Source organism: Chrysemys picta, unplaced genomic scaffold (genome assembly GCF_011386835.1).
Source record: "Chrysemys picta bellii isolate R12L10 unplaced genomic scaffold, ASM1138683v2 scaf2337, whole genome shotgun sequence".
NCBI classification, from domain to species: domain Eukaryota; kingdom Metazoa; phylum Chordata; order Testudines; family Emydidae; genus Chrysemys; species Chrysemys picta.
Genome location: NW_027055040.1, coordinates 1 through 9,000, shown reverse-complemented (window position 1 = coordinate 9,000; position 9,000 = coordinate 1). Strand labels below are relative to the sequence as shown.

Here is a 9,000-nt window from a genome sequence, read left to right as displayed (position 1 = left end):
CTGGGCATAGCAACCCACCCAGGCTGGGTAGTGCTGGAGAGGAATGATGGTGCCAGTTCTGGGTTCATGTCCCTGCTCTGCCACAGACTTCCTGTGTGACCTTGGGTGAGTCACCCAGCCCTTCTGGGCCTCCATCCCCCTCTGCAATAGGGTGACAGCCCTTCCTAGCCCCACGTGCATAGTGGTGAGGTCCAGATACTCCTCCAAGAGAGGCGCTCCCCCGTCAGCCTCAACCTATTTACCCAGAGGCTGTGGAGACCAAGTGTGGCTGAAAATCGGGCTACGTACTGAGGTGGGACGTTGGGGAAGCGTCAGGGGCTGTACGTCCCTGGCCCCCCTGACTGTCTGTGCTACCCAGCGAAGAGCAGACGCAGCCCCTTGCTGAGGTGCTCCTGGGTGGGCTTGAGTTCCACTGGAGCTGCTGGAGCCAGTTTCAGAGCCGTCTGCCATGGGAGCGCAGGGCTGGTCTCCTATCGCCACCTGCTGTGCTAAGAGGGCAGTGCATGCTGATCAGGCAGGGAGCGGGGTCTGGGCCAGCCCCCCCCCCCCCCCCCCGCTCCCCCATGATGTGGGTCTGAGATGCTGACCATTTGAGTGGTCTCTGTCCAGCTGGATGCTGGGGGGGCCACCCAGGCTGGGAGTGGGGAGCTAAAGCCTCATATGGGGTCCCAGCTCAGATGCAAGGTGGGACATAGGGATAACGTCCCATTGTCCCCCTCTGGGACCTTATATCAAAGAGTCTCTGGGCCTGGTGTTGGTTAACAATAGACTAGCCAGGGCCTTCTGGTGTAGTTCCCCCGCTCCCCACGCAGCATATGGGGCAGGGCGCAGTCGGGGGGCTGCCTTGTAAGGGGCACGCTCCCGTTGGTGGAGAGGCACGAGCAGAGAGCGTGCTTGGGGGAGTGGCCATTGCTATTTGCACGAGGGGCAGGTGGCCTGTCCCTGCACGGGGCATTGCAGCGCAGCTGGGTGGGGAGCTCTCCCTGCCGGTCAGGGCGGGACCCCTGGGCATGTCCCAGCTAGCGTGGGGGGTGTCTCCTGGCTTCCCCTGGGGTTGGGGGCTGGGCCGCAGAGAGGGCGGGTGGTGAAGTTTCAGGCCCACCAGGGCCCATTGGATTGTGCCGTGTAAGCCAGGCCAGGAACCATCCGCCGGAGCAGGGGGTGACGGGTCTCTCTCTCCTTTGCCCCAGGGCCCTGACAAAGCCCGCTCTCAGCTGTTGATAGTGGACCGGAACTTCGACCTCGTGTCCCCACTGCTGCATGAGCTCACCTTCCAGGCCATGGCCTACGACCTGCTCAGGATCGAAAAGAACACCTACAGGTAGGGCCTGGCTGCCAGCAGGGGGCGCCCCGCACTCCTCAGGCGGGCTGGGGGGGTGGGACCCAGGCACCTGCACTGCTCTGTAGCTCCCACGCTCGGAGGAGGGGTGTCACAGCCTGACCCCATCCCCCCTCCGCAGGTACGAGACAACGGGCGCCAGCGACTCGCGGGAGAAAGAGGCGCTGCTGGATGATGATGACGAACTCTGGGTGCAGCTACGCCACCTGCACATCGCTGACGTCTCCAAGTGAGCGCGCTCAGCCCTGCCCCTGACACGCCCCTCTGTGCCCCGTCCGTCCCCCCGGATATGCCCCTCCTTGCCCCACCCAGGGCCAGGACCCATCCGCCTCCCCCCCCCGGACACACCACTTTGTGCCCCACCCAATGCCTAGTGCCGGGACTCGCTACCCCCCCCTTCGGCACACCTCTCCCCTCCCCGCCCAGTGCCAGGACCCCCTACCCCCACTTTGGCACAGCCCTCTCCTCCCCGCCCACTGCCAGGACCTCCCCCTCGGACAGACCTCTCCCACCCAGTGCCAGGACAGCCCACCCCGTTGACACACCCCCTCTTTTCTAGTGCTGGGACTTCCTCCATCCTCCCCTTCAGACACAGCCCTCCCCACCCTGGGGCCCCCTCGGATACACCCCTCCCCTTTCCTTCCCACCCAGTGCTGGAACCCCATTCCCCCTTGGATACACTCCTCTCCGACCCAGTGCAAGGACACCCCCCAGCAACACACCCCTCTCCTGCTCAGTGCCAGGACTCCCCCTCCCCCTCCCACCCAGTGCTGGGGCCTGTCCCTCAGACCCCCTGGACCCAGCCCCTCTCCCCAAAGGACCCCTGAGTGCTCCCTTCCAGAGCAACTGTCTGCATTTCGTCTCGGGGATCCCCCTGGACACTGTCTTCCCCTGACCCCAGGATCTCCCCAGGCACCTCACAGCCCCTTGAGTGAGTCCCTCAACGACCTCCTGCTGGACCTGCCGCTGCCCCCAGGTCCCCCGTCCCCCCCGCATCAGGGCACCAGGAGCCCCCAGAGGTGCACTGAACTCTGCCTTGGGGTAACTTGGGAAGAGTCCCCCCCCTGCCCCATCTGAGGCTCTCGAGGCAGAGAACCGTGGTGCCCGTGGGGTGGGGGCTCCATCCCCTGTAGCATAGGACAGGGCACCCCCTACCTCTAAGGCAGTGCCTGGCTCCGGCCTGACCCCTCTCCCTGCTGCAGGAAGGTGACGGAGCTGCTGCGCACCTTCTGTGAGAGCAAGAGGCTGACCACGGACGAGGTGCGGTGGGGGCTGGGAGGGGGAGCCTGGGACGGGGGAACCCAATCCCGCTGCCACTGATGGGGAGGGGAGGCTCCCTGCTGCCCTAGGAGGAGTTGGGGGGGGGCTGTCCAATTGCTCCCAGGGTTTGCCTGTAAAGGGCTAAGAGGTGTATGTGGAGCCCCCTGCCCCCCAACCAGAGCTCTGGAGCTCCCCACGGTGAGGAGGGCAGAGGCCCATGGGGCAGGGTTAGAAAGCAGGGTCAGGGCCGCGCAGGGAGAGCTGCAGGGAGCCAACGCTGGCATCTCCCTGGCCCGCTGCCGCTTTACACCTCAAGGGGCACTCGGGTTGCGGGGCTCCCGTCTCATTCCAGCTGGCCTGGGAAGAGCAGGTCACATGTGGCCTGAGTGACCCACCCTGGCCCTGGCACGCGTGGTTGGGCTGCTGCGGCTGTCCCCAGGTGAGGCCTCTGCCTTACAGGGGGCTCTGTGTGCTGGGAGGGGCCAGGATCTCACCACCGCCTCCCTCCAGGCCGACATCGAGGACCTGTCCCAGATCCTGAAGAAGCTGCCCGAGTACCAGAGAGAGCTGAACAAGGTAACGGGGCTGGGACTGTTAGTGGGCAGGGGGCAGGGCATTCAGTGGGGCTGATGGGGGGGCAGGGTGCTCTGTGGGGCTGGTGAGGGACAGTAGGGACTCTCTGGGGGGCAGGGCACTCTGGGGCTCTCCGCTTTACTGCCTGATGAGAGCTGCTGACCTGTCCCGTCGGGCAGAGCCATTTCCCCACCCAGGTGCTGTGTGGCACCATGGGCAGCAGCCTGCCCGTCAGTGCCCAGAGCTGCCATGTTAGCCGCAGCAATGGCAGCCCTTGGGTAACGCCCACGCCTTGCTGCTGCAGCTCTCAGGAGAGGGCCTTGGTGGGCTTCCAAACCAGCCCGTTGGAGCCACTCCTGGTGCCACTGGGCCACGTGCCAACAGAAAGCTCCTGGCTACTGGCACAGGTACCCCGACACCTGCTGGTCTCCAAGCCCCCAACCTCATGCTGACTAACAGAGAAGCCGTGGGCTGATTTGGAAGCTGCTCCCTCCTCCTGATCCTCCCCTCCAGCTGCCCCACTCCATCCCAGAGGTGGCTGCACTTCAGTGCTGGGCAAAACAATCCCTATAGACTCGGCTTACACAGCCGATTGGGGCTGCTCCTCTGGCCAAGGGGCCCTCCTGGGGGGCTGGGGGTGCTCTGGACCAGCCGGTGATGCGGTGCCGCAGTAAACTCCCCTCTGTCCCGGTCTCTCCCCGCAGTACTCCACGCACCTGAACCTGGCCGAGCACTGCATGCGGCACTTCAAAGGGACGGTGGAGAAGCTGTGCAGCGTGGAGCAGGTGGGTCTGTGGGCAGAGCCTGTCTTGGGGCAGAGTCTGGCTCATGGACTCAGCCCAGAGAAAGGGGTCTCAGAGCCTCAGGCTCGCTGGAGCCAGGGCCAGCCCCCCCATGTAGCACTGCGGGTGCAGAAGGGGGACATGGGGCTCGGGTTACTCCCTGGGGGCCCGTTGCTCACCCCAGGGGGAGCTGACCCCGGGGAGGAGGGGGCCCTGGCACAGGGGGTAGGCGACCTGTGGGTCGTGGGGCCATTGCGTCTCCCATCCTGCTGCGGGGCAGGAGGAAGCGGAGCAGCCTGACCTGGGCCTTGTGTGTGCGCCCCCCTCCCCCCCAGGACCTGGCCATGGGGACGGACGTGGACGGGAAGGTGATCAGGGACCCGATGAAGATCATCCTGCCCGTCCTGCTGGACCCCAGCGTGCAGGCCTACGACAAGATCCGCATCATCCTGCTCTACATCCTCCTGAAGAACGGTAACGCCACAGGCCTGCAGCCCATTGCCCAGGCCAGGGTGCCCTCATGTGGCTCCTCTGGCTGCCCAGTTGCCTGGCCAGGGGGCGCTGTGGAGTTGCCAGGCCTCCCCCTCTGCACTAAGCAGCAGTAAATGGTTTGGGGGGTTGCCGTCCCTCCAGCTCAAGGCCTCGCAGCCTTAAGGACCCAGGCCTCGGCTCCGACACTGTACCTGACTGGCTGCAGATGGGGGAGCCCAGATCGGGGGAGGGGGACTCCCTCTGCACTGCCAGGGGGCGCTAGAGAGACCCCTGCCCCCAGCGCCTGAGAGAACCTCTGGAGGGAGGGAAGAGCATCAAGAACCTAAATTCAGTCATTAACTGCGTGGGGTCTAGTGGGTTAGAGGGGGGCTGGGAGCCAGGACTCCTGGGTTCTACCCCCAGCTCTGGGAGGGGTGGGAAGAGCAGGATCTCAGGGTTTGATCAGGGAACTAGGACTCCTGGGCCACGGACTGAATGTGCCTGGGCTGTGGGTGCGTCCCAGGGGTGCTGGCGCTGACCTGTCTCTCCCCATGCAGGTGTGAGCATGGTGAACCTCGACAAACTGATCCAGTGTGCCAACATCCAGCAGCTGAGCGGCATCATCAAGAACACGGACTTCCTGGACTTCTCCGTCATGCCTGGGGTAAGGGACTGGGGCCAGGGGCCAGCAGCTGTACCCATGGCCGGGGAGCCCAGGCCAACCTGGGGCTGCCCTCCATGGCAGTGACTACTCCCAGCACAGAGGTGGCCTCTGCCCCATACAGTGTGGTGACACCCTCCCCCTATGAGGGTGACCCCCGAGTTACTCCCCATCTGGGGTGACCTTTTCTGCCCTGCAGAGGACCCTGGGGGTCAGGACCTCAGATCGCTGGGAGCTGGAGCTGGTGACCACTGCATGGGGTGGCCATGCGACTGTTCTCCCATCAGTCGCTCTCCCCTCCTCTCTCTCTCTCTCTCTCTCTCTCTCTCTCTCTCAGTGATCCATTCTGTTCTTTTCTCTGCCCCTCCCCTGCCAGCCCGGCTGGAGCGACTCAGGTAGGCTGCGCTCTCCCTGTCTGCCCCCATTCCCATCCCGCATCCCCTCCCTGCTGCCTCTCACCCACTCTCCCTTCCTCCCCCAGAGGGGGCAGCTGCGACCCGAGAGGAAGGTGCGGCCGGAGTCCACCTACCTGCTCTCCCGCTGGACCCCCAGGCTCAAGGACGTCATGGAGGTACCAGGCCTTGGGGGTGGGGGTCACACCTGGCAGGCTGGGCCCAAGAGGGAGGGGCTGGTTTGGGGTCAGCCATGTGTGGAGCCCTGCATATCCGTGCACCATTTCTGCGGATAGTCGATGGGTTGCAGATACAACCGGGTCGGGCTCTACTCCCCAGCAGTGCTTGGCCCGCGGCATCCGGCTCAGGCAGCCTGGGGGGCACAGCGCGCTCGGGGCCGCCGGCCAGCAGCCAGTGGCTGGGCGACAGGTCGGAGTCAGGGCTGCCCGACACCTACTCGCCTTGCCACGCTGAGCAGCACCAGCGTCCCCACCAGCTTCCGGGCAGCACCCCACTGTGATGCAACATGCTCTGCTGCTGCCGTGTACCGGCGCTTGTGACCCCCCAGGAGCATCACATGATGAGAAACCCCTCCCCCCAGCCCCCACCCCCTCCACGCTGCCCCTTCTTGAGACCCCGCCCCCGCGCTACCCATTCTCCTCTAGACCCTGCCCCCTCCATGCTGCCCCTTCCCCCAAGCCCCCACCCCCTCCAAGCTGCCCCTTACCCCCAAGCCCCACCCTCGCGCTGCCTCTTCCAAGCAAGACCCCTTCCCCCCCTTGCTGCTACCCATGAGGATGCGGATACAGACGGCTAGTGGATCACGGGCTGATGCGCATCCACATTTTTGTATCCGTGCAGGGATCTAGCCATGTGAGGGGCTCATCAGAAAGTCCTCTGCTGCTGCCATCCTTAGGGGTCTTAGATCATAGACACGAGTGCAGGCAGTTGTCTTACCCGGTGCTGAGATGCTGCCACCTCTGGGGTGGGGCACGGGCGGTTTATACAGGGGTCCCTCACTGGGGCTGAATTCTTCCTGAGGAGTGGCAGGCAGCTGTTAACAGCCGCACAGCAGCACTGCCCGAGAGTCTAGGGCAGGAGGTGATCAGCGTGCGGGGCTGGAAGTGCAGGGGATCCAGGCAGCCCACTGTCATGACAGGCACTGGAATCTGAATGGCCGGCAGGGTCCTTGGCCTCACCTCCAGTGAGGAGCAGCTGTTTGACGTTCATCTAAAGGACGAACTCCTGCAGCACAGTACTGGGCACTGACTGACCGGGGAGAGCGCCCCCTACTGGGCCCTCCGCCCGCTCCCTGCAGGACAGCGCCCCCTAGCACTGCGCTGGGGCCAGCACTGACTGCCAGGGGAGAGCGCCCCCTACTGGGCCCTCCACCCGCTCCTGGCCGTACAGCGCCCCCTAGTGCCGCACTGGGGCCAGCACTGACTGCCAGGGGAGAGCGCCCCCTGCAGAGCCCCCCGCCCGCTCCCTGCAGGACAGCACCCCCTAGCACCGCGCTGGGGCCAGCACTGACTGCCAGGGGAGAGCGCCCCCTACTGGGCCCTCCGCCCGCTCCTGGCAGTACAGCGCCCCCTAGTGCCGCACTGGGGACATAAAGCACCCTCTGCTGACTCACTAGCACCCCCCAGCACCCGCTGGCTTTTCCTTAGAGGTCTCCTATCCAAGCGCTGCCTGGGCCCAAACCTGCTTAGCTTGTGAGAGGTGACATGGTCGCTCCTTCCCCCATTGCTTGCTGGGGGCTGAGCCCCTCATCGCCCTGCCCTGTGGGGCACTCTTCAAGGCGGTGGGGGGCACACTTAGTTGCCTTCAGCCCACTGGCTTGGGGCTCCTCCAGGCCAAGAATTAACCCCACCACCCGAGGGAAGCTCCCAGGCCCCTGCTCCAGCGCTGTGATGGTTCCTCCTGTGGGATTTTGGGGCAGGCAGTTGCGGTAGCCTCAATCCTGTGCCTAATCCAACCCCCCACCCCCACCCCCCACACTAGCCACAGCTCGACAGGCCTTAAGCCTCCCGGTACAAGTCAACGCAGCGGATTAATGTAAAAGCCCCTAGTATGTGGTATTAGGATGTATCATAGCCTGGGCCCCCTGCATGGCTGGGACACACCTCATGGGGCAAGAGGCAGGGCCTGGATCTGCCCGCAGCAGGGAAGGGGCACTGAGGGCAGCCCCCTGCCTCCCTCCTCTCCCAAGTGAGGGGCCCTGGATCTGACTGCAGGAGGTCTCTGCCCTCCCCATAACGGTGGATGGGTGTGGAGTTCACAGCAGGGCACTGAGCAGCTGAGGGGGAGGTGGGGAGATGGGGGGGGCATCATGGGAGGAGTCAACGTGCTTTTTGCTGGCTTCCCATGCCCCCAGAAAGGGGGCCCCAGGCTGCTCCCCCAGGGACTGTCAATCATTCAGGGAAGAGCCGTCCCAGCCCCTCCCCCAATGGGGCCTGGCTTGGCCACCAGGTCCAAGGTTCCTGCTGCTTGGCCCCTGCTGACCTGTCCTCTCCCCTCCTCCCCCCGCCAGGACATCATTGAGAAGAAATTGGACAACAAACTGTGGCCCTTCATGTCAGACCCGGTCCCCTCCACCAGCTCCCAGGCTGCTGTCCCCTTCATGTCAGACCCGGTCCCTTCCACCAGCTCCCAGGCTGCTGTCCCCTTCATGTCAGACCCGGTCCCCTCCACCAGCTCCCAGGCTGCTGTCAGGTAAGGCTGAGCCTGGCTGGGCTGTGAGGGGTAGAGCCCTGACACCCCCCCACCCCCCGGGTGTAGGAGCCTCTATGCCTGGGAGTGCGTGGCCAGGACCCTGCCCTCTGCGGGGAGGGGGTGTCCAAGAGCCTGGAGCCCTGGACCCCACTCACCATGTCCCCCGCACCCCAGCAGTCCCTCAGCACACCAGGGCCCAGGATGGGGGAAAGGGACTGGCCGAGCTTTAGACAGCACCCCCAACCCAGGGCAGGTGCCTCCCTCCCCTACTCCCTCTTGCCTCCTTTGGGACTCCTGTCCCACTGCCTTGGGCAGGGCCTGCCCCCCATCCCCCTCCAGGCCCTGCCCTTCCACCTGGCATTCCCTCAGCGAGCCCCTGGTATCCACACAGTCCCTTTACCCCCCAGCCCCCACTTTGGGCAGTGCCCACCCCTCTGCCTGTGTGACGGAGCAGGGAGCAGGGCAGATTTGACCTGGGAATGTTGCAGGGGGGTTGCAGTGGGGATGTGGGACTTCCCTTGAAGGGAGCTACCTGAGCTGTAACCTGAGCCAGGAACGGGGGTGGGGAGAATTAACACTTTCTGCCCGGGAGACTGAACAAAGGAGAGGAGCAGCGGGAGGGGCTGGGAGTTTAGTTTCAGTTTGGGCTGGGTGGTGCAACGCAGGGAACCCCAAGCTGGGGTCTAAGCTCCCTGAACCTCCCAGAGGGACCTAATTGAGGGGGGTCTGGTCGTACCTACACGCTCTGCTTGAGACTGTGTTCCTGTCCTTAAATAAACCTTCTGCTTTACTGGCTGGCTGAGAGTCGCA

The 9,000-nt window shown here is 64.7% G+C and overlaps 1 protein-coding gene across 1 annotated transcript; it reads left to right on the top strand.

Moving 5' to 3' along the window:
* The first annotated feature begins 1,137 nt into the window (after positions 1-1,137).
* Positions 1,138-8,980, top strand: LOC135980244 (syntaxin-binding protein 2-like). The gene is made up of 9 exons (XM_065580286.1): positions 1,138-1,321; positions 1,461-1,568; positions 2,542-2,599; positions 3,110-3,175; positions 3,877-3,957; positions 4,290-4,428; positions 4,983-5,089; positions 5,568-5,657; positions 8,009-8,980. Exons 1-9 carry the CDS (start codon positions 1,281-1,283, stop codon positions 8,192-8,194), a joined length of 876 nt encoding a protein of 291 aa, XP_065436358.1. The 5' UTR covers positions 1,138-1,280; the 3' UTR covers positions 8,195-8,980.
* Positions 8,981-9,000: the final 20 nt, after the last annotated feature.

Excerpts from the sequence above, each read along its gene's own strand:
- LOC135980244 (XM_065580286.1), top strand. The coding sequence starts at position 1,281 with ATGGCCTACGACCTGCTCAGGATCGAAAAGAACACCTACAG. Across the intron at positions 2,600-3,109 it reads AGAGGCTGACCACGGACGAG|GCCGACATCGAGGACCTGTC; the intron begins GTGCGGTGGGGG and ends GCCTCCCTCCAG. Across the intron at positions 3,176-3,876 it reads ACCAGAGAGAGCTGAACAAG|TACTCCACGCACCTGAACCT; the intron begins GTAACGGGGCTG and ends CTCTCCCCGCAG.